Source organism: Colius striatus, chromosome 1, assembly GCF_028858725.1.
Source record: "Colius striatus isolate bColStr4 chromosome 1, bColStr4.1.hap1, whole genome shotgun sequence".
Lineage (NCBI taxonomy): Eukaryota > Metazoa > Chordata > Aves > Coliiformes > Coliidae > Colius > Colius striatus.
In genome coordinates this window covers 18,098,911-18,123,670 of record NC_084759.1, presented here as the reverse complement: position 1 = coordinate 18,123,670, position 24,760 = coordinate 18,098,911, and the positions used below count along the sequence as shown (strand labels likewise).

Sequence of the window (24,760 nt, the reverse complement as noted above, 5' to 3'; positions counted from 1 at the left end):
TAAATCCACAGGAGAATGAAGGACCTTTGACAATGCTGAAGAAGTTGTTGAAGAATCTTATTTTGAGTACAAGTACAGAAATACTCAACCAAAGTAGTCCTTTACTGAACACAGCATTCTTTCAAATAGCTTTTTTTCACACTCAAGTTGGTTTTTTTACATAATCTCTTTGTACAGAAACTTCAAGTCTTTAGCTCTTGTTTTGCTGTTCTGTGGAGTAAGAGTCATTCTATATTGCACTGTTTGCCCAACAAACATACTTCAGGACTTAAGTGTGTTGTCACACTTTCACTGCCTTTGAATTCCTCCACCTCTGACTGTCAGTTGAATTTTGCTTACAATCATCTCTCCTTTCAGTACAGCCCTGCTCATCTCCCCACATTCATCAGCTGTGAGGCTGAAGGTTTCCCTGAAATGCATTTAATGTTTTAGCGTTACATTACCTCCTAGATAAACCAGAAAATCAATCTTTCATACTGTTCTATTGACACTTCTCATCTAATAGCAAGCACTGCCATAACCCCTTCAGCACCAAAATTTGTTATTTCTTGGGAGAAAAATACTTATATACTTCTTTTTAACAGAAAACATTTACTTCTTGATGTCATCTCATTTCAGAACAAGATGCCCATCAAGGCTGTAGCTGCCCCATCCCTGGAAGTGTTCAAGGCCAGGCTGGATGGGGCTTTGAGCAACCTGGTCTAGTGGAAGGTGTCTCTGCCCATGGCAGGGAATGATAAGGTCCCTTCCAGCCCAAACTATTATATGATTTTTCTGCCTTTGGCTATCATATGTCATATCAACTGTGTGGAAATATTACAAGTTTACACTCCTCTTTATGTGAGCAGTTTGGGAGCATTCAAGACCTACCAGCCTGCTCAGTTAAGCTGGTATGTTCCAAACTTTGCTCAAGTTCAGCACTAGAGGTCAGCTAATGTCTTCTCAGGAGGATAGATGTGGGGTTTGAAACATCTGACTGTTAGGAGAGTGGTCTATTGGGATCTGGGAAACAAAACAGCTGATGCTGCTCAGGAGTCCACACTGTGAGGGACTTACTCTGAAGCAGAGATCTAGCCAGGTCCTATGTGCTGAATACTCGGTGGCCTATCTTCCAATTTAGTCTCATCTGAAGGCATCAAAGCTCCAAGTCTGCTCCAATGTGCAAACTGAAGACAAAACCATCAGATTTGTTTAACTGCTAAACTCCTAAACCAAAACAAAATGCCACTGAAGGCACGGTCTGAGAGTCCTTTTGCTCCTACAGGTGTACAAACAATGTTATCTCCAGCATATTTCCAGAGGTGACGCTGCGTTACAACTCACATCCAATAGTAAGATCCAAATGGGAGTTACGTGAGGGGGGAAAAAAAGCAGCATTTCAGAACGGTTTTAAACCTTGGCTGGGTTTTTGTGTGCCATAAAGCAGTTTCGTTGGTAAAGGCGCCGGCTGCCTTCTCCAATCCCCACCATTTTCTAAGCTGTATTTTAAAAACCGACCCTTCTGATCTCACTACAAATGTGGAGGCGCCGCTCAGCCCAGGGCACGGCTCGGCTCGCAGCAACCGCCAGAGCTCAGCGGCGTGCTCTGGGAAACGCGAGCCAACCGGGCGGCACCCGAACAAGGTTCTCGCCCGGCCCTCCGGCCGCCGCCGCGCCGGCCAGCCTGCCCCGGCCCGGCACTGCACGGCCCAACACGGCCCGAGGGGCCCGGCAGCGCCCCGCCGCGCACACGGGGCCCAACAGGTGCGGCGGCCTCGAGGTGCTGGCGGTGGCGGCGGGGCCCCGCCCCGGGGCCCGGCAGGTCCCGCCGCGTGCGCTGGGCTGGGGCCCGCCCCGGAGGCGGGCGGGACGGGGCAGCGGCGCGCAGGGGCGCGGGCTGTGTGCGGCGGCCCCTCTGCCTGGCGGCCGGCGCTCACGCTGCGGCCGCGCCGCCGCTTCGCCTCCGCGCCGGGGCCGGGCCGAGCCCCGCCGCGCCCGGGATTGGCTGCGCGGTCGCCTCGTCCCAGAATGCAGCGCATGGCGCGTCATTGAAGAGAGACCATGATGGCGGCGGCCGCGGCGGCGGGGGGGGCCCCCGAGGTGATCGCCCAGCTGGAGAACGCGGCCAAAGTGCTGATGGTGAGGCGGGCCTGGAGCAGTGCCTCGCGGCGGAGGCTCCCGCGCCAGACCCCCATCCCCCTTTCCCTCCCCTTCCCGCGGAGGCTCCCGCCGCCCTCGCCCCTCGGGCGCGGGGCTCGGGGCGCAGCCCTCCGGGGCGCGGCGCCTCCGCCGCCCTTGCCCACTCCCTAGCCGGCTTTCCTCTCCGCGGGCGGCCACCGCCGCACCAGCTTGTCCCTGTCAGCCCGCGACCGGGGCCGGCCCCCGCCGCGCACGCCGCGCCGGTCTTCCATGTGCTGCCCGCTTTCCCCCGCCCCGAGCAGGCTGCTGGCTGCACGCACCCCGAGCTTCCCGCCTCGGCGGGGACTCCCGTCCCCTCGCGCCGCAGGCCCCCACACCGCCGTTCTCCACGTGGAACCCTTCGCCGAAGTTGCCCGTGAGCAAGCTTCCCTCCCTCCCGGCGGCGGGGGGCTGGGCGCCTCGCGGCGGGGCGGTGGGAGTGGGGGCCCGGCCGGTGGCGTGGAGACCCCCTCCCAGGTGCCGCCAGCGCTGCTCGTTTCCAGAGTTTTCCTTTCCGTGGAGGAGCGCGGAGCAGCCAGAGGCCGGCGGTGCTGCCGCCTTGAAGCCTTTAGTGATGCTTCGCGCCCTGATCGTTTTATTACCAGTGAGCTGTTGGTGCCGACTGTGAAAATGTCGTGTGTTATTTTCTGTGATCGCGTGGAAATGAAGGATCACATGGCAAAGATCAGAAGCGACCTGGAGCTGAATGCCTGTAGTGACCGTTGGTGTTCAGACATCCAGGTTGCTCATCCTTGGGAAAGTCTGCTACTTGTTTGGATGAAAGGCTCTGTGTTGGCCTGTGTTGTTTACAGGTCTCGCAGATCTCCTAAAAACGTGTAGCTGAAAGCCTTTTGCACAGAATTTATTTTGCCAAAATGTGATTTAAAGAGAACCGAAGTTTTAAAGTTGTAGATTTCAAAGGCATTTCAAAAGAACCAAGGAAACATTAGGCAAGTTTGCCTGGTATCAATAACTGGCCTGAATGTTTGTGCCTTAATGTGTAGCTGAAGTAGCCTGACTGTGAAGTGTAAAAGGCTTACTCGCAGGTGTTCTTATCAAGATACGTGTGTGTTACTCTTTGTGAAATCAAAGCCTGGGAAACACTGATTCCAAATGGTAAAGTAAAATAAATAGCTTAACAACAAGCACTAATCCTTTTAGAAAAACACTTTGCAAAGTACGTGAACAGTGATGCATTTTAAGCTTTGAGCCGCTTTTGATTCTTGCCTGCCTTTGTGAAATGCAGCTGCCTAGATTATTGGATATTCCAACAATGTCTGTGTATCTTGCTTTCAAAAATAACAGTTGCTGTAATTGCCAGAAGTGTTTGACTGCATAGTGGAAATGTGTAACAAGTATTGCTGTGAGATGGAGCACATGTGTAGAGGAAAGCTGACAGTTAGGTAGTTTTTGTAATCAAACTGATAGTACACAGAGTGGCATCTCCAAACCTTTGCATCTGCACTAGAAAATTTAATGTTGCTTGTGTTGGCATCGTTTCCTGAGTGTAGCCCTGCTATCATAGAGAGGGAAAGCCACTTAATGGGGAGTGAATTAAACAAAGATGTTTAATACTGTGAAAAGATGTGAGCCTCTTAGGGGAATGTTCGTGTTTCTGTTGAAGAATAGTTGCTGAACATGCTGGTAAAAATATGTCTCAGATCTGCAAGTATGTGGTTGTTAGGATCTTTGTTGGATTTCTAGCTTCCTCTCTCCCTGGCCTCTGACAGGACGAAAGCTGACTTGTGATCCTTAGCAGTTTCTTCTTGTTCTTTTTTTTCTCACAGCTGCTCTTGGAAGTTTTCTAGACAACACTGAACAGACAAGAATTAGTTAGATGCCTCTTCCTGAGGAAGCTGAATACACCAGAAACATTTACTAAAGTTATCTGAGAGGCTAAGGACACAGAATCAGACATTAAGCTGGGCTGGCTGTGGAAGAGAACTTCTTAGAGACATTGCTCTGTGTTTCTTCTCAAAAAACGAGTCTTTGGACTGCAAGAGGAGAGGAGTAGTACAGCTCACTCACTGGTTGCTTTACAAAGGTGGATGTGAGGACCCCAGACAGAAAGGGTTATGTGCCCTGTTCCCATTCCTTCTTACTAGCAACGGTGGAAAAACAAGGGCTGTTTCAGGGCTGCACCTGGACAGTGAAGATCTTAATTTAATTTAGGCAGAGGACTACACTGAATGGTAAAATCTGGTAAAAAAGTCTCCTTGATGATGAGGGCAAGGAAGTAACTATGTGAGGCAACTGGGAGGCATGAACTGATGAAGCAAACTGGTGGGATCACACAGAAAGGTGTAAAATTCTGAGGGCTTGTGGGAGGGTGGTAAACCTGGGCCTGGCAATGGAGGTCAGGAGCAGAGACTGTCACCTCGCAGAGCTGGAGACATAGGATGGGGCAGATCTGTGAATGGTCTGACAATAGATGGCAGCAAGTTCTAACTGGACAGGGAGTCTGGGCAGTGGAGGGATTCAGTGAGGTTTTGTTGTGGCAGTCAGTGGTAGCTGAGACAGTAGCAGTCCTTGCAAAATACAATTGGCTAGGGTGGCATCAAAGGTAGGGCTGTGTATCTGAGGATGGAGCAGGCAGTGGTGCTGGTTTATGTGATACTTGCCTTGATTTCAAACTGAAATACTGAGCCTTGTGCAGAATAATGGCCATGGGGAATTCAGATGTGCTAATAAAAAAACCGGAATGTATTTAACTTTCTCTGGGGGTAAGGGTGGATTACCATGAGCTCTCCAAATCTCTGATAAGTATTTTCATACTGTCTTTTTTTTTTTTAAGTTGCTCTGTGTTAGTTCAGTTTTCCTTTGGAAAACTATTTTTTATATGTCAGGTAACAAATATGTTCTGATCTCATGAATCACTGGTCTTTATATTTACAAACCATGGTGTGCAGCGTATGAAAACTGGAAAGATTTAATCTGTTCTTTCACCAAGCTCCTCTATAGCTGTATAGAAACATTTTTCATTTGTTACCAATAACCCCTTTCAACAGGTTCTAGGTAGCCCATGTTCAAAAGGCTTAGTTTGGAAAGTGGTAGCATTTTGGTATAAGGTGAACAATTGTTACAAAAGATGAATCTCGAGTTGCCATTAGCTGCCAAAGATGACTTTGAATGCTGATCCTGTGGCAGTTTTCTTTGATATGTGTAATTGCTGTATGAAAAAGGATGTGTTTTTTGAGTACTTAATTCCATTCCAACAGAGCTAAGTTGTGTTTATTTGAAGTGAAGTCCCCGTAGTTCCTTGTAATTTCAAGTGTGAAGTACTGCGTGCTCTTTTTCAGTGCCGCAGGCTGGTGTACGCCTTTGACCTGTGTGACTTTGGCTTTGTGAAGACCATAGACCAGCATCTGTATGAACCAAACAAATTTGCTGCTTCTCCACTTTGAACTGACGTAGCATCCCCTAAGCAAATGTGTATGGTTCCCGTCTATGGTGTTCTGGTTAGCTCTGGTGGTAATTAATGCCAAATATAATTAGTATCAGTTAAGCACTGCTTTAATAACTGTCTTCATGGATGAGAGAAGCCGTAAGTCGTATTCTTACGTTCTTTCCTTAATTGCGATCCCATAGGACTGGGTGAAGTAGGAAGCATGAGTAAAACTGTTCAGCTATTGCCAAAAGTGTATTAAAGCAGGTTGAAATGTTTTAGCATATGATGTTCTGTGATGCCTAAATGAAAATTCACAGGTTATAGCTTGTTCCCTCCACCCCTCTCCAAAAAAGGGTGCTCTGTTCCTACCTGCAGCTCCAACATTCTGTCTTGGGACCCTGTGCTGAACATATTAATATTGCTGAGATGACATAGGAATTAAACAAGGGAATGTATTTCTGTCAGGTTAGCAAGACGAATTGGCAGTCTGTGCAGCCATTTAGGTTGCAGAGCTAGCACAAGGGGGGCTGAAATTAGATTGTTGGACATGAACAGGGCTGGTCTGCCTCTTTTAGCAGTGGTGAGCTGTCAGGTTGGCTCAAGTGTGTTATATACCTTCACTGTACAGTTTATTTGCTCAGACTGTTTTGACATTAGAAACACCAGACTTTTCTCAGAGGTGCACAGTGAAAAGACAAGATGCTGAGTCTTAGAGGAAATTCCAGCTGCATAGGCAGCCAAAGAAAAAAAAAAAAAAATCAAAGTAAGTGTGGCAGGTGAAGGCTGTGGAACAGGCTGCCTGGAGAGCCTGTGTGATCTCCCATCTTTGGAAGTATTTAAAACTTGACTGAAGGAGGCCCTGAGCGATCTAATCTAACTTTGAAACAAGTTCTGTTTTGGGCAGGTTATTACATAAAGTGAGGTCCAGAGGTCCCTGTCATCGTAAGTTATTCTGTGCAGTGTGGGTCTGGGCAGCGTTAGCAGACAGGTTCAAGAATATTTGAGCAAAGGCTTTTGCAGAAAAATTCCCTTAAAAAAATTTATAATTGCCCTGGTCTCACTGTGGTGTGTTTTAGGGGTGACGGTATGGGAATTTACACATTACTGGTTTCTCAGGGTACTTCTTTGTGGCTTACTCTGCCCTTCTGAGGGAGGGAGGGAGGAAGGTTGACACTGGTCAAACTTATTCTCTTTCAGATGTTGAAATAAATGTATAGAACAAGAATATAAGGGAGCATTTTAGTATGCTTAAAATCAAAGAACAAATTATTTCACAGAATTGCAGAATCACTTCTGTTATCTGTCCTGACAATTTGTATATTTGGATTTTTTTTACCTGCCTTTCTGGGAGTTGAGGACCTTGCAATCATTGTTCCATGAGGAACTTCATTCAGCCTGTCTCCATTCTGAGGTGGTTTTTTGGACTGGGAAGCATGAAAGGAGGAGATGGACTAGTTCTGACAGTTATGGGAGGTTAGCTGTTGGAAGAAATGAAACAAATTAATCATTCCAATGCTGAGAAGATTTGTTGAAGTTCTCCAAGTCATCACCCAGCAAAACAAGCTGGATAGGTGCTAACAGACATCTGAGTTCTGTTTTCAGTGATGACCTCTAGCTGCTGATATAGAGAAAAAGTAAAAAATAAGGATAATCCTTTCACTGGTATACACTTTACGTTATTTGAATTGCCAATTTCAAGAACTTGAGGTAACATCGTGTTTAATGACTGTTGATCAACTTTTCTTCCACTAATGTGTCCAATTGTTCAGTTTTGGCGGGTTTTCTTTAGTTTTTTTTGTATTGTACCTTTCATTCAACATTATATTGTTGGAGAGAAGTCTGCGGCTTGATCATTTAATTTATTCTTGAATTATGAGAAATACTCAGTTTTTCTGATTTTTCTTCTGCAATACCCTTTGTGATTTTTATAGCTGTTGTATTTCATCCTGCAGTCATCTATTAGCTAAATTCAAGGGTCTTGTCAATTTTTCGTGTGGGAGATTCCCTATATACGTCTGATCAGCTCTGTACTCCTCATAGCTTTTTAGATTTGATACATCTGGTCATTTCACCTCAAAAATGGTATGTGAGGATTTTAGATGGTTTTAAATTTATTTGTATTCTTTAGTATTCCTTTTCTATTAGTAGTTAACGTTCCTTTATTACTTCAGAGCAGCAAGGTGATGTTTTCAGAGGACTATGTCCAAGCTGTCTAGATCTTTTTCTGGAGTGGTGCTGAGTAACTTAGATTCCATTGTGTGTATGTGTATAATTTTTCTTCCTTTTGCTTAAGAACTGCTTTGACAGTGCATTTTACAGACACACAGTTCAGAGAAACTTACCTGGGAGCTGAGAACAAATGTGCATGGAGTGTACCTTGAAGCACTTGATGCTAAGGGTGAGGAGCTGAGAATAAGAATGTGAGGATCAATACAGATTCTGATGTCTTTGCAAAGCAAACATAGTATCTAATGAAATGAAAATTAGTGAAATGGGATTCTTCATGTTTAGAGTTTATTTCTTCCGGTTGTGTCAGAGAGGGAGTATTTACCTTTGAATCAAGATGATGTTTCACACTCATCTGACATGTCACTGTTGCAATGGCATATTTCTACATTTTGTTCTGAGTTGTCAGTGAAAATACTGTGTCTGCTCCTGGATTCATCCACCGAGGAGCTTCATTAGTCTGTAACTCCATCTGGATAATTCTTCTTCAGGCACTATCTACTGCTGTCTTCCCTTTAACCTGCTTTCTAAGAATCTTATTGTTATTATGCTAATCTTTGTTCATTAGTTAATTAGCAGCTTTCCATATAGAAGAGTGGAAGAAATCCTCTTGATTATTAAGTTGAACTGATGCTGTCACAAGTAGCTAAGTAGTACATTCATTTTCATAAATACATAACATTTTGGATTCTAAAAAGTCTGTCTGGATTAGGTATAGATAAGGTCTGTACTTCTGTGTCTTGCCTTGATATAGGGATGGAATTCTGGATTTTGATGATTGTCTTTTTCTGTTTTACCAGAAGAAAATGGATTATTTGTATCCATCTGCTTTCCAGGTTTCCTTGCCTTCTCTAGAACAAAAGAAAGTGAAACCGTTGCCAGTGTTGGTGCATCGACCTGGTAGAGGGGGATGTGATCATTTGGAGCAATTTTGATGTATGGTGGGGTGTATGAGTGGCATAAACCCACATATGTGCTGGGAGATGTGGCATAAAAGGGGAGGTGTCAGATCTGAGCTCTAGGAGACATTGATGTGTGGGTCTTTAGTTCTTTTTGTCACTTTCAAATCTGTCTGGAACATCCTGTTGAGTAGGGAATAGTAGTTTGAACACCTGAGTACCCACCTGAGTGACTCCATGAGGAGTGATCTTGGGAAGAGGATGTAAGAGGAAAAATGTGGATTTTTTTTTTTAATTCTGGTAATTTTTACTGTATTGCATTGTAAACAATTTTGCTACCTTAACTGAGATGAAAAGGCTTGCCTATGCTTCTGAAAGAAACTTTGGTCAAATTATGTTGTTAAACCACTTAGGAAGTATCAGGCATCATTCTCTTTATTGTCAGATCAAGACTTGATTTTTTTTTTTTTTAAATGGAAAATACACTTAAGATTATTTGGATTAAAATAGGACTAAGTGAACAAAGTTTTATTGCACGGCGTACACTCTGTCCCTTCATCCAGGTTGTTGACTAAGACATTGAATAAGACTGTCCTCAGAACTGACCTCTGTGGAACCTCACTGGCCACAGGCCTCCAACTTAAGTTGACTTCGACCATCTCTGCCTTGGGCATGACTCTTCTTTTTGCTGATTTTTGTCAAGATCTGCAAATAGAGAGTCTTCAAGGTTTTGGAATGGACTTCTCCAAACTTGATCTGCCACAGCTTGGGCTTGTATTGGTGTTCTTGGCATCGTGTTGGCCTTTAAAAGTTTCTCAGTTGTCTTGACGTGATTTCACCTGGGCATCATTGTTGGATCCTTCTTGTCTGCTCTAGGTTTCACCTTACAGCTCAATTAGTTTCCTCTTACATTACACCCCTTGTTTTAAAGCTGCATTTTACACATTTGTCACTGGTAGATTTCATGAGGACTGCTCCACAGCATCTCTATGTGTATACATGTATACAGTAAGTGGAGATCCCCAAATGGAAGACTGGGTCCGTATCTCTTTAGCAACAGAACTGCAGCACAGTGGGGTGTGGTGAAATGCATTTCCTCTTGTAGCTCCAGATTATATTTTGATATTAGTTGCCTTAAAGCTGAGTTTATATGTTGTTAAAGCAGCGGCTGAGAGGCATTACTTTAAACAATTCATATGCAGAGCTTTAGGTGTTTCCTTACCTGTCCATGTTTAGCTCAGCTTTGTCATCTCTTCAGTCACTGACTTCTGCTGTTCACTTTGTTAATAATGTTGCTACTATCTGTCTTTTATTTCAAGCATGCTCTTTTGGTAACTACTCAGATGGCTAATTCTTGCATTCTTACTGTGGAAATGTGCAACTAGATTTACAGAACAATATGCTCCTCTCCAGTGAGGAAGACATGAATAGCTGTTTCCTTACCTGTCAACAACAAAAGCCCACCCCAAAACCCAAATATGCTTAGAATTAGGGAGCCTTAGCTGCAAAGCCTTTATTTTGTGAGGTTGTTTTAAGTGGGATTAAGAACAGATGTTGTGTAGCTTCAGGATAATGAGTCGTTTAGGAGGGAATATATAAATATTCTAATACCAAGAGAAATGACAGTATTATTTCTGGATCTGTTCTCCTGTTCATGTTACAATAGCATTCTATCTAACAGTGCTGAGAATAAAATATATAATTATAACCACAATTAATTACAGTAATTTTCCAGTAAATATCTGGAGCCTTGTGATAGTTCAGAACTTGAGATTTAGCTTATTTATGCTGGTTTCTAGAGTGCACTCAGGCACTTATTTAGAAGAGGTAACTTTTAAGACTGTCTTAAAAGTGAAACCCCAAAATGAGTGTATGTGGAATTAAAAAAGAAAAACACTAAAAAATGTTTTTAAAAGAGGGTTTCTGAGAATGTATCCTGTATTTGCTCCTCTGTATATCGGAAGATAAATACAGAGGTATGCAAATTCTTCAGTAACATGGCTCAGGCTGTCAAGAGCAGAACAAAGTAGTGAAACAAGGTAAAAGTAAATGGCATCCTACCTTCTCAAGTATATATAGATAAACTTTTTTGTAATTTCCCAGTAATGGGCAAATGTTGTGTGAAGAAGCTTTGTCTAGGTGGTTTCAGTGAAGGTCCGTAGTTTTTCCTGGTTTTGAGTGAAAGGTCTTATCCACTTCACAAAAGAATTTTCAATTTCACAGTCTCTTTGTTGCTTTTTTTTTCTGCTAAACCATGATTTCATGTCTTGTGGTACATTTTTGTTTGCTTACTTCATTCAGGTATTGTATTTTACTTGTATCTGTCTGAAAGTTTCCATTAATGCCCTGACAATGAAAAGCCATTAATAAAGGGAAGTGGTTTAGTCGATGCCATTTTGAAAGTACAGTAAGCCAAGGGAGTTTTCTATATCAAATTTAGATAAAGTTAGAAAACTTTTAAACTCCCTTATCTCACTTTTAATCAATTCCTCCTAAGTGACTATGTTGGGACAAAATGGTTTTGAAATGTAGCATTATTGATGGAGAAGGAAGTATTAAAACCTCATTTCTGTCAGGGAAACTGGCTGTCCTGTGTGCCCGCCTTTCTTTGTTAGCTTGGTATGAGGAAATGCTTTTGTGGTAAGAGGCAAAGCCTAAAACTCTCAGAAACCCAAACGTATCAGTATCTCAGATAAATCTTTAATTGTCTGATGACTTTTCTGTGTTGGGGGTCTGTGTGTGAGATGGATAGGGGATTACCTGTGTGGTGTCCTGTTACCCCTGTGATATTCTATTCCATCTGTGCACAGTCACTGTAGCAGGCTACATGCAGGTAAAAATAATGCCACCCTTGCAACAATGGGCAGTTATAGCTGTCCTTCCAGCAAGTGTAATTTGAAAGTGGACAACATGAACATATAGAAACCATAAGGCACTTCTTCACATACAGATAATATTAAGGTTTCTCTTACAAGAGGAGGGAAATTGCTGACTATATTTGATGTACAAGTCTGATAAATGGGTTATATATCATGTGCATCTCAACTTGTGAACTGTAGGAAGTGAGTCTTGGCGTTACTAGCATTATTATGATCTGTAGTCTAGTGGCAAGAGGTCACAGTGGTTATTTCTTTACTTAAACCTTTGTGTTGAAATTTAGTGACACAGTTGTGGCACATTTCTGTTAAGCCATGTCTGTACTGTCTTACTGGTATAGCAATGGGCAATACAGAGATGAGCTTCTTGAATCTTACGATTGAGTTGTGATTAGGATTTCAGGAGCTGTGGATACGCTAAGATCCCGTCTCTTGCTAGAGAAACAGGACCTGTCATGAGGATAGTCCACCCTGGAGCAGAGGCTGTTGTGTGCATTGATGCTGAGATTCCTCTCCTTCCACCCCACACATAACAGACTTGGGACCCGTTTATCTTCCATGCCTCCTTGTGGGAGAAAGAGAGGAGCACCTGCAGCTGTTTTGGAGACAAGGGAAAACTTTGGTCAGTTTCCATCAACCTTTCTCCTCCTTGCTGCAAATGTGGGGAGGCCAAGTTCACTGCAGCTCTAGGAGATAAAGGAAGCAGGGGGGCAGGACTTGAGGCTACCACAACTGTAGTAAAGGTGCTTTATGACATTTTGTATTCTTTAGTAACATATTTTTAGGGTTCCTGGGCTACTGCAGTAGTGATGTGTAATTCCTGCTGAAGTCAAAGCAAGCTGATCTTCTTTGTTAATATGGCACGGTTTAAAAATATTCGGAACAATGAGGTTTTCCATAATCCTCTGTAATTATGATGTTTTTCTTCTTTGTCCTGTTCTGTATAGAGTCTCACTTTTTCTCTCTTGGCTGAGCTTTCTCTGGTCTGCGTGGGTTGACTTCTTGTACTATGTAGGATCTTACTGACATCAAGGGACACTGTGTAGATTTGCTTATTGCCATCAGCCAGGTGTTTTATGGAAATTGCTAAACAGAACTGCAGATCAGACTTTGCTTGTGCTTTGAAATGTTAGAACAGTGAATGTGGAGATGAGGATATAAATAACATTTAATTTAAGGGTCTGAACTGTAACCTTGTGTCAGCCGTCATTCTCTGACTGTCTACAGCCAGACTACTGTAAGCTAAATATCCTTTATAAGATGTTTATCAGACTGGTCTGTTATGTGCTTAAACAGATGTTCTAACTGCAGTTATGGAGGAAATAGTAACAAATAGATATAAAGTACACACAGAATTTTCTAAAGTATATTGTCTTCACTGCTGTGTTATGCTGTATCCTGGTTTTTGTTGCCTAAACTTGCAGAAGTGAAAAACTATTGAAGTTTACACTGAACCTTGTTGACATAATTTTGAAATATTTTCTCTACATAGAGATTATAATGGAAGCAAGAAGATTTAAAAAGAAAAATAGATTTTCATCATAGCATCTGTAAGGCCTGTGATAATCCTGTGTGCTGTTTACATAATTACTTTATATGAGGCTCTGTGAGTTTGGTCCTGCACTCAGAATTTTAAACTTGTAACTCTTGGGATATGAAGAGTTTTCCATGCACAATTCAGTAACTTTTTTCCAAATTCCATGGAGCGGATGGAGTCTGGACCGATCCTGTCCACCTAATGCTTCCAGAAGGTTGGAATGAGTCAATGTGATGTTAGTTTAGTTGAATTTCTGGATTTTCCTGTTGAGCAGTATGTACAGTGGTCAGAAGAGAGAGAGTCTTAAATGAATCCTGTGAGGAGACTTACAATAGTCAGAGCATATAGTGGATGAACAACTCACATAGGTACAGCTACAATCAGCATCCATTTGTCAGTGTTCTGTCACAGTTACCTGAGGACTTATACCTTCATCATCCTCTCTTGTTCCTCTATGGCCTGATTCCTTGAACAAAGACTCCTCTCCATCCTCCTCTTTTCTACCTTTCAAGTTGTACTCACTTTTCAAGTACTCTTGGGTACCTGTTTTGACGGTGGAAACAGACATGAACAGTGGAATCGGTTCCTCTGCAGACTGGTTACCATGAGCTATGTATCTGAAGGGTATTGTGCACTTTCAGTAGTTTCAGTAGAGAGCCTATCATAGTCTATATTTGAGGGTCAAGTTGTTAATAGAGAAATAAAATCTCTGTAGTTTTTGTTGCTTCTTATCTTACCTCAGAAAAAGTTGTGGTATTGATGGTAATGGAATGCTTTGATTCTCTAGTCAATTAACGTGTATGTATAGTATCTTATATAAGACCATTTCAGAACTGAGAATAGATCTTATCACAAACAATGATTTATCTCTGGTTTTACTTGAAAAAGACTTAATAAAGTACTTCAACTCTAAAATACAAAGTTAAATCTGATATGAAAGAAAAAAAATTATTTTTTTCCCTATTGTTAAGTCTCTGCATGAAAACAGGACGTGAGTGAGTAGATGTGTGGGAGGTAATTTCTCCAGCAATCACGCATTTGTTCCAAATATATACTGAAAAATACTGGGCACTCTGGGGCTTAAATAATTTGAATCATAATTACTTTTGTGATTTATTTATTTTTTTTTAAAATCAGAGTTTCAGTTCAGAAAGTCTTAATTCTCCACCATATTGTTTCTACTGTAGTAGGAGTAGTTGGAAGCCATCTATTGCATATCTCTTACTAATATTAAATAATCTTGAGCATCTTTTAAACTGGAAGATGAATTACTGCTGTAATTGAAATTATTATTCAAAAATGCAAGTTCAAAGGAGGTAATTGGAATGTTGCTTATGTTTATTATGTTGTTTATTATGCTAGCTAAGTTTTCTGTAGTAACTTAACTATTACTCAAGGTTCTGGCAGTATGTAACAACAGATCTGAATTGGACAGCAGAAGCTGCTATCCATAGCAGTTGTCTAAACTGCCTCTTGGCCCGGTGCCCATGCCAAGAACGTCTGATCCACTTGCGTAGCAGTTGCTGAATCCTGCAGACCTGAGCATCTTCATGTAGCCTGAATTGGTGGCTGGTGGCATGTGCTTCATGAATGGATCAGATGTTCCTGCATCGTTAGGTGTGTCTATTAGAGAAATAGGGTAAATATCTGAGCAAGTGTGGCTAATCATTCAGTTCTCTGTCTCACCCCTGTGTTTGATCTCTTTAATTAGCTGTTTTAATAAGGCAAGTGACAGTTATTGAATGTGCTGTGATAAATGGTAAGAAAAAGCTTGTTTAAAACACTCGAAAAATGTTCCTGGTAAAACTGGGATGGAAAGTCCTTGTGTCTTAACTCCCCTGAAGTCGGGGTAATGCAGAGTTGGCATGTGTTTTTTGATGTGACTTTGGTAGAGTTAAACTTGTAATCTCCTTATTCTGAAACTCTGATTCTTTTGTATAACTTGCCTATAGCAGAACTGTGCTGGGGAGTAATTTTCTTAAGGTGTTTTTTGTTCTTTAAAATAGAGAGATCAGTTTTATGGGCTTTTGAGCTTCTTCACAGTAAGTTAAATTTCACGACTTCTGATTATTTAGGTATGTTACAGCTAGATAGAGTAACATATTTAGCTGTACTAAATGCAGTATGTGCACAAGTTAAAAATTATTGCTTGCACTTGTGTTTTATTTTTTTCCCCTCTTTCTCCTTCTATTTTTGCCCATACTCCTCAGCTATGTTATCACCATCACATGGTGTTCCCCTGCACATGCTTCTCAGGTTCACTCATGATCTTTCTCCTTTGCATATGCCTCACTGTTACTTGGCTTCCCAGCCTGCTGGGACATGTTGATGAGCCATCTGGGCTTCATTTATTCCTCGCTTCTCTGAGCGTGTTATGCCTGATGGTGGCTGTCATCAAGGTCCAGACCCAGAGGTGTGATTGCCGTCTGTGGTGGGTTTTGCTTATCCTTGTGTATTGATAGAAATTCAGTTTGTTTTTTGTCTCTGTTAGGCTTCCAGGCTCTCTGCAGCATAGAGTCTAGACACCTTTCTGAAGAACAACTAACTTGTTTAGTTAGTTTTTCATAAGCTGCTAACAGCCCACAGATCAGAATTCGGGAACAGTTTTATTTTACATCATGCCTACAGGGAAGGCAAGATTCCCCTGCGTATCAGTTTGGGGAGTTTGTGGTGCATTTTATTAAGTGACACCTGAGTAGATAACTTGGATATTTATTTCTACCCTTGTCAAGCTTGCAGTGTGCTTTACTTGAAGACATAAACTTTGCCTTTGGCAAGAAAGTTTCTTCTTGGCTTTAGTAGTATCAGGTACAAACAATCTGATATCTTTTTTTTTTTTTTAAACCAGGAAAATTGTCTTAGTAGACTAATGTTTGCCTTTCTGTAATCCTACTAGTGTTTAGACTCTACTGTTCATAGAGGACCTTCTTTGTAGGTGGGAATGCTGTGAGTGTCAGCTTAAAACACTCTGGTGGGCTCCCTCTGTGTTCTTTTGAGCAGCAAAGCCTGGGGGAGTGTGTGATGGTTCTTTGTGACATGCTAATTTGCAGATTTCCCCAGGTATAATTGTAGAAAGATGCTGAATTTGGTTGTATTCAGTGCTGTCTGGCCATAGCAAGCCTGTGAAAAATCAGAATTTGTCTCTGTCAAACTTTTCTGTCTGCAAGCAATGAACGCTGTTCATCCCATCCTTAATTACGTTTATACAGGATCATGGGCACAATTTTTCTTAGCAAAAGTGTGACACAAAGGTAACAATGTAAACTGGTTTACTAAATCATACTTAAATAAACTGTTCCATTATTGATTTCTAATAATAACATTGTCACTTGAACGTCAGAAGTTGTTCTTAGGATATAGTCACTGTTCACAAGTGACTGGTAAGTAATATTCTCTGGCATCTAAAGTTATTAAGAAAATAATATCACTTCTGATGCATGATTAAAAAATGTCCTATTTTCTACATCTGTGTTGATCAACATGAAGTGGTCTGAACTGAATCACTTGGGAAGGGAAGATTTGAAGCTTTCTATTAAAAAAAAAGGGGAAGAATGTTTTCAGAAATCAGGGGAAGGAGCAGACACCACTTCAAATGTGAATGTGGTGGTATTTCTTCAGCCTATTATTGACAAATACATGGTGAATTCAACTTTAATCTTGCAAAGAGAGCATCTGATATTTGCAATTCACTTGCTACCTTTCCTATGTCTGTTACCTTCATTGTTTGGCATTCTCCACCTTGATGAGTCATAACTACATTTATTTTTTTAAAGGTATTCATCCCACTGAGGTGGGAAATTCTTGTACTAAGCATGTGATTCTAAATACATATGTATAGCTTCAGATTCTCTATTTGCATCTAACTGCTATTTCAAACAAAACTCCTAAGCCACTTATTTTTACCCCTTATTTTTTTCCACATGTACATTCATTAGATGTTTCCTGGTACATATGTATTTTCCAAATGACAGTTGGTCTAACCCTTTCTCATGTCTTCATGTTTCCTGTTCTGAATGTCACTATGAATTAATATATTAAATTATTTGTAGTATCTGCCTGTATTAATCAGATTTCTGCTTGTGTAATGTATGACAAATTTTTAGCCACCTAAATTGTTCCCAGTTATGCTGTCCTTTCTTGTAGCATCAGTGAATAATATGGTATCATTTAAATTGATGGTGTACAATCAAAGGAGGAGCAGGAAAAACATGATCAAAGTTAGAAATGAGATATCTGTGTTATATAAGGAAGAAATAAAGATGGATCTTTCTTATGAGAAAAGGCTGCAGGAACTGGGGCTGTTTAGTCAGAGAAGAGGACACTGAGAGGGGATCTCAATATTTACAAATATCTAAATGATGGATATCAGGAGGTTGAGGAAGCTCTTTTTTCTGTGGTATCTAGCAACAGGACAATTGGTAATGAGATGAAGCTGGCACACAAAAAGTTCCATTTAAACATAAGAAAAACCTATTTTACTGTGACGGTGACGGAGCCCTGGCACAGGCTGCCCAGAAGAGTTGCGCAGTCTCCTGTCTTGGAGGTCTTCAAGACCTACCTGGACATGTTCCTATGCGACCTGATCTAGGTGGACCTGCTTCTGCAGGGGATTTGGTCTAGATGATCTCTAAAGGTCCCTTCTAACCCTACCATTCTATGATTATTATGGAGAAGAAAAAAGTGGCAATATATAAACTTACGGATAAAATGACTATACTGAATCAAGTGGTCTTCTTTGTCTTCCCATGGTACAAAAGGATGGTTGCAGGCAGCAGGAGTGGGAGAACTAATTAAAACTAGTTAAAAACCGACTAGTACTCTCATAGCTATTGAGGAACCCATGCTGTTGGGGGAGGTTAATATTGTTAATTTCTTGCATTTTTTACTTAAGTGTTTTTCAGATCAGTAGATTGTTTATATTAAGATTGCAAGAGGTAGCAGCTGCTATGAACAATGTTAGTGCATCTCCTGTTTTGTTAGGAGAGAGGGACCAATGGGCTTCATCTGTGGTGTGATTCCTTGTAACATTCTTATAGTGATAAGAAAGAGGAGAAGGGGGATTTAGAGGGGGGTCTGCTGACCTCCAATTCATTGAGGAGAAACTTTTATTTCTGATGTAAAGCTGTATCCAGTTTTGTTTTTATCAGGTTCAGCGCTGGAAAGAAAAGGTAATTGCATGGAAATTAGGTTTAGGCTTTTGTAAAGTGTCTGGTCTAATAGTCAAGAAAGACAAAATTTGACTTGGTATTAGCTTTACACAACAGCTCATCCTTTGAAAATAATTGTCTCATTGCTGTAAGATCCATGTAAGCTGAGAGAGGTTATTTCCTGAGAGTGAGATGATTTTATTGTTTGGGTTTTTTTAATGTCTAAAAAGGGAAAAATCAAGTGTTGGGTAGTATGTGAGGCTGTGAAAGGAAGCTATTAAGATTCTAATCAAGCATATTAGAGCCTAGTGTCTTTCATTGCCATTGAAGATCTCTGCCCAACCTCTGAAAGGCTTGCCTGAATCTGAGATGCCATCTGAGGGACTTGCTCTTGGCAGAAGTTATCAATACAGAAGAAGCTGTAATCATTCCTTGTGCATTTAGTCGTTGTGAAGGAAGTTGGAGCATGCTCACACAACACCAGAAAAATGTGTTTGTACCTGTAATTTACATAGCTTTTCTGTTTGTCTGATCTGTGCCAACATGTTCCTTCAAACTGCATCTGTCTGCTTGTGTCCTAAAATATTAGAAAGATGCTGACTGCTGACTCAATCCTGTATTTACCATAATACGGAGCACTTCAATTTCCGTCTCTCCTTTTTCTCCTCAGTCCTCTTTTCTGACTGTGAGCTCTTAAAGTTGTTTTCTACTTTTGGGTTCGCAGACTCTATTTACTCCTGCAGGTTATTTTGTTTCTGCTCTTTTGCAAAAAACATCTTTTTCCATTGGCTTATTTACTGTTGATGACTTGAGGAGAATTGTCACAGTTATTTGTGATGTTCTTAGAAGAATAAGAAGGGAAGCAAAGACTCTGACTTTTTGCTTGAGCAGAAAAACACAGTAAAGATTTTTCACAACCATGCAGCAAATATGGGATTTCTACAAGCATGTGCAGGGTTTAGATCTTCTATGCTTATTGACTTTGTTACAATTTTATCGTCAAATGCCTTACCTTTTCTTCCAACCCCGTCTCCCCCCCTTTTTTTTCCCCCTAAACTAGTGATAACAGGACATAATGAAGCTGAACAAACTTTTCTTTTTATATATATATATAAACTGGTTGACATGAAAGGGGAGAGGTTACATTAATTTCTTTTAGCTGTCCACTCTTTCAGATAAGTTTAATGGTCTTGAAAGTGTTAGTGCTTATCTGCCAGAGTATTTCTGGTATTTTTTTCAGTTTCTCTTTCCTTTTTGTGATCTTTCCTGATCTGTAGATACTGCTGTTGCTGTTCCTATCCAGACAGCCTTGGTAGCTGAAAAGATGTAATTTACTTATATAGGAACTCTGTTCTTACAGGGCAGTATCTTGCTGTGCTAAAATGAGAAGGATGATTGTCCTGGAGAGCTTTTTATGGGTAACTTGTAAAACAAAAGAGCGAGCAGATGGGTGTTAGCAATCAGACTGAACAGAAAGGAAAGTGGTATAGCTGGAAATAGTTTCAGTATGCCAAAAGATCCTGATCCACACTGTTTTTTAATTCCCCATCAGCTAGATGCTAGAGAACAATTTGAAGAAAACAGTGAATGTCTAGGCATTGTTGGTGAACCATACAAGCAAAATGAGTGTTTGGGATACATTTCTAATCCTGTTGTGCCGAGGGGACACTGGGCACCACCTTCCAGTGCTCTCAGGCTCACCTAAGCCAGTGTTCTTGTGATGTGAAATTTGTACACAGAATCTGTACGTGTTGGGCTTTCCTTTAAAGCCTTAAATTAGCCAGTGTGCAGGGAAGCGCGCTGGAATGCGGCAGGAGCAGCGACAGCAGACTGTGAGCTTTAAGCTCCCTCTGGTGACTGTGTGGCACTGTTTAAAGCCTACGTGTTTCTGTTCTGGGCAGTTTGAAGAGTCTTAAGTATGTAACGTATAGGAATATGATGTGCTATCTGCATTTCCAAGGTGCCAAACATCTTCAATAATCAGACTTTAGAGAAATTGAAGACTTAAAATAATGTAAAGTTAGAGATTTCTTTTCTAGTTATTGTAAGGGATATTTCACATGAAACATTAACTCTGTGTTCTTTTTTTAACGGTGCCACGTTTTGATTCTGTTGTCCCTGAAAGTGCCCTGAACACTGGAATTCCAGGACACTCAAAATAGATGTGATCTCTATGTGGCACTCAAATATGCTTTGTTAATACAAAATTAGTTCCAAGATCAGGTAGCACTGATTTGCTGCTCTTGCTCTAAGAACATGAACATAAATGGCTTTGGACTTACAAAATGTCACACCCAAAAGGATTCCTTGTAATGTGGCTATAGTTGGTGAAGTTTCATGAGAGTGCAGAGCTGTGAGCTGCAAGGTCAGTCCTGCTGAAAAGGGAACATCACTCCTTTTTTTCCCATTGTTGCACTAGCTCTGACACTTGACCTACTTCTTAATGCTTATTAAAGTAACAAGAGTGTTCATTCCTTGCTGTGCCCCTGCCACTCCTCCCTCCCCCCCCCCCTTTTTTTTTTTTTGTGGGCTAGTTGGTAAAAGGGGTAATGTGAGGAGGTTACAAGACCATGCAGGTGAGAGCAGGAGAGGCTGGAACTTTTTCTTTTGGTAGCAGAGTTAGTCACTCATCTCAAGAAACGTGATTCCTGGTTCTTACAAAAGTTCACTGGCCAAAGCAGTATGTTCCTTGAGACTTATGAGTATTCCCATTCCATTACACAGCAACAGAAGCTGTAGGTTAAATGCATTTTAAATGGTAATAAATGTCTTTTTTCAGCACTGATCACTACCCATCATGTCCTATATCTTGCTGGCTTACGATGAACTAGGCAGGGCAAAAAATAACTTGCCTTTCTTTGGTGGAATGCTTTTCAGTGATCACTTCCCTAGTTGGGTTCTCTGTGTGTTTGCACAAGTGCTTGTCCATAAAACAAGAGAAAAAAAAGTGGAGACCGTGTTTTTATTTGATTTGGTTTATTTTTATAGCACATACTGAAGTCAAGCTGATGCTGTGTACAGCATTCCTGCTTTTTTGGTAACCTGTTCCAAATATTTGTCTGGTGTTCAGTCCAGTAGACTCTGCAGTGAGTGTAGCTTGAGTCGACACAGAAATACTGTCCTTCAGACTGCAGAAAGCATGGTTGTTGGGATCAGCTTCTGCTGATGCCTGGCTGCAAGTGGGAGAGTTGAGGTTTTATTACAGAAGAGTCACATGCCTCAGTTTGGGCCCCTCACTACAAGAGGGACATTAAGGTACTGGAGCATGTGCAGAGACAGACAACGAAGCTGGTGAAGGTTCTGGAGAACAAGTCTTATGAGGAGTGGTGGATGGAGCTGGGGTTGTTTAGCCTAGAGAAGAGGAGGCTGAGGGGAGACATGATCACTCTCTAAAACTACCTGAAAGGGAGTTGTAGTGAGGTGGGGTTCAGTCTCTTCTATCCAGTAATGGATGGTAGGACACGAGGAATTGGGCTCAAGTTGTGCCAGGGGAGGTTTAGATTGGACATTATGAAGAACTTTTTAACCAAGAGGATTATTAATTGTTGGAATGGGCTGCCCAGGGTGGTGGTGGAGTCACCATCCCTAGAGATATTTAAAAGATGCTTAGATGAGGTGCTGAGGAATATGGTTTAGTTTAGTGACAGGCCTGGCAGTGTGAGGTTAGTGGTTGGACTCAGTGATCTTGAAGGCCATATCCAACTACGGTTCTATTCTATAATTTGGTGAAGCTGCTTCTCTACAAGTTTATATTTGCTTAAGAAGTTATTAAAATTTGTGTCTCTGCTTTGGATTGGAGTTCACTAAAGCTCAGTGTCCTGAAAGGACTTGGATACCACCATGGGATTTACTTCTGTCTCAGTTGATATGCCCCAATTATCCAAAAGCCTTTCTATGTGCATGTCTTCCTGCAACTTGTGACCATAGCCCTTGAGACACTGCCCCCAGCACATGGCAGATAGATGTGAACTGAAGGTTTGCTGCCATCTATGTGTCTCCACAACCTGACACCAACTGCCACCGACTGGCTGAGAATGGGGCATGGGCGAGCACTGTCATCTTGTCCCCTGAGCTGATAAAGTTGAGCTGTCCTGTATACATTCCAATTGCTCTTCAGGGAGGTTGTAGTCTCAGACTGGATATAGAGCAGAGCAGGTTTGCGAAGAACAGAGCATTTATTCTGCATTTATGAGGCTTTTTTGCAGCCACCTTCTACCATTGCTAATTTTAATCCCCTCAGGCGTTCATCAGAAAAGTTGTAAGCATCAGAAACTTTCTGTGTAAGAAAACACACATCTGTTCATTAGGACATTAAGACCCCCTTGATCCAGGAGTCAACTTTCCCTTGCTTCATTTACTCAGATTATTGACTTTTAATCTGTGATGTTATTTGCTCATATTCAAATTCTCTGTCATCTTGTATTTTATCAAGGATGAAAGAATTAGAATCAGATTTTGATGTGGTTTATTTACTGAAAAATATTTCACTTCAGTTAAAAACCTTGATCTTTATGCTAAGGTCTTTACACTTTTACTCCCAAAGCAGCAGTATAAATCAATCACAAAAGATATATGACACACATTCTCCTCAAATTGCTAGGGATAGGACTGGAATTTGGAGTTTGGAAGTTCAGATGGAGTTCAATAACCTACACTGTCACCTTGACCTGGCTCTGAACATGTACATGTTCCTATCTCAAAGGCACATCAGTTTATGCTGCCTTGCGATACAAATCCCCTGTAACAGTACTTTGTGCTGTGTGCTTGTTCAAGTCAATCCCAAGTAGCAGAAATCAAAGAATGTCAATGGCAAAAGCAGAGAGCTGTGTGGTGTCGCAAGCAGCTGATGTTTTTTGCAAGGGTGTTTTTACCTTGTGGGACAGCAGGGGGGATGGTGGGATTGCTGGATGAGGTGAGGCTGCAATGCAAGCAGTTACCTCTCATCTATGCTCCATAGGCAATATCCCACCTTGCAATGGTCAAGGTTATTGTGTAGTTTCATGCATAGTTTCATGTTTTACTTAGAGGTGATTGTCATGTAGACACCTCCATGGAACTGGCATTCAGCAATAGTGGCAGGGCAGGTGTTACCTGGGCAGCCAAAGTATGCGTGGTGTAAGGGGATGGATACATGGGGATGGGTGTAGGCAGGTGGGGAAGTGCCATAGCCATTCCAAAATGGGCTGACCCCTCTCTCTTCAATCTGAGTCTTTACTCAGTCTTTAGGTTGTCAGCCTTAGTGTTAAACACTAGAGGGTAGTATGTTACTGCCAATACCTTATTTTAAACCACATCTGTAGTAATTTTTCAACCCCTTGAGTTGATTGTACAATTCAGTATTTTAAAACAAATGCAGAATTAAGGGGAAAATAGTGCTTTGTTTCTGTGACTGTGTGTATAGCAGCATTTAGTGGTGTGCAATGATATTTTTAGTTTGAGTGGGAAAAAGATTGTGGGTAGAATTTAGATCTATCTGACTTTTACCTTTCTTCAGAAGTGTTGTTAAGAACACAATACTTAGAATTACTCACTCTGCCTGATGTCTCAGTGTTCACACTTATGTGATGTAAATACACAGTGGTAATACAGGCCATCACTGAGAGAGAGAAAGCGGTTTTACCAAGACATATATGGTTTTGATGTTTAACAAGGCAAATATTTATAAGTCCATGATGTTGCTCATATATATTTACAATTAGGATGGAATTTTACTTCTCAAGTAACTTTTCTTTTTCTTCCCCTCTTTCAGGCACCACCTTCCATGGTCAATAATGAACAACGCCAACATGCTGAGCACATATTCTTGTCATTTAGAAAATCAAAATCACCTTTTGCTGTTTGCAAACACATTTTGGGTAAGTTTTAACAAATTCAGTTAATGATGTACCTATTTATCTAACTGGAACTCTGCTGTTCTTCTACAACTGGGAATAAGAATATCAGATTTTATTTTGATGAGGAGTACTTTTTGGTGGAGGGTGAAGCCTATTGCTGCCTTTTTTTGGTTTTATTAAGGTATAACTTCATGTAGCTAAGTTCCTAAACTTATTAATATATTCAGATTTTCTCTGCAACATGGTTATTGTAATACTGTCTAATCTGTTAGACATAAATCTAACTACTGATGCAATTTTATGCACTTACCAGATTTTTCACTGGTGCTGAAATTTTCCATGGTGAGAACTTATTTTGGGTTGAATGTCATAGTAAGTTGCTGTTAACAACTCAGCTGTTGTGGCTTGGGTTTTTTTAAAGAAACACAGAAATAGTTAGAGGTTTTTGTTCACCTGGTAGAAGCAATTAGAGTATTGAAGTTTCATGGGATTATACCTGTGGAGAAAGGAAAGAAGTAGATATCACCTTTTCTCAGAAATTTCTTGGCTTTTAATGGAAATGCTGTAAGTGTGGTTGTGTTACAGGTCTTCAAAAATAAAACTGTTTTTGTAGGTTCTATAGAGACATTAATTAGAGTTTGGCAGCTAAATAATCTGAAAATTGCAGAAGCAGTAAAGATATAAGATTCCTGTTCA

General features: G+C 41.2%; 1 protein-coding gene across 3 annotated transcripts in view; it reads left to right on the top strand.

The window, feature by feature from the left end:
* Positions 1-1,946: 1,946 nt before the first annotated feature.
* The window catches only part of XPO4 (exportin 4), an 82,148-nt gene continuing 59,334 nt past the window's right edge, over positions 1,947-24,760 (top strand). For 2 of the 3 annotated variants that reach the window (XM_061992539.1, XM_061992523.1), the window contains exons 1-2: positions 1,947-2,118; positions 23,980-24,085. In XM_061992539.1, the coding sequence (XP_061848523.1) occupies positions 2,041-2,118; positions 23,980-24,085 (184 nt within the window). In that variant the 5' untranslated portion in view covers positions 1,947-2,040. The remainder of the gene's footprint in view (positions 2,119-23,979; positions 24,086-24,760) is intronic. The other variant, XM_061992530.1, reaches the window with a different exon arrangement.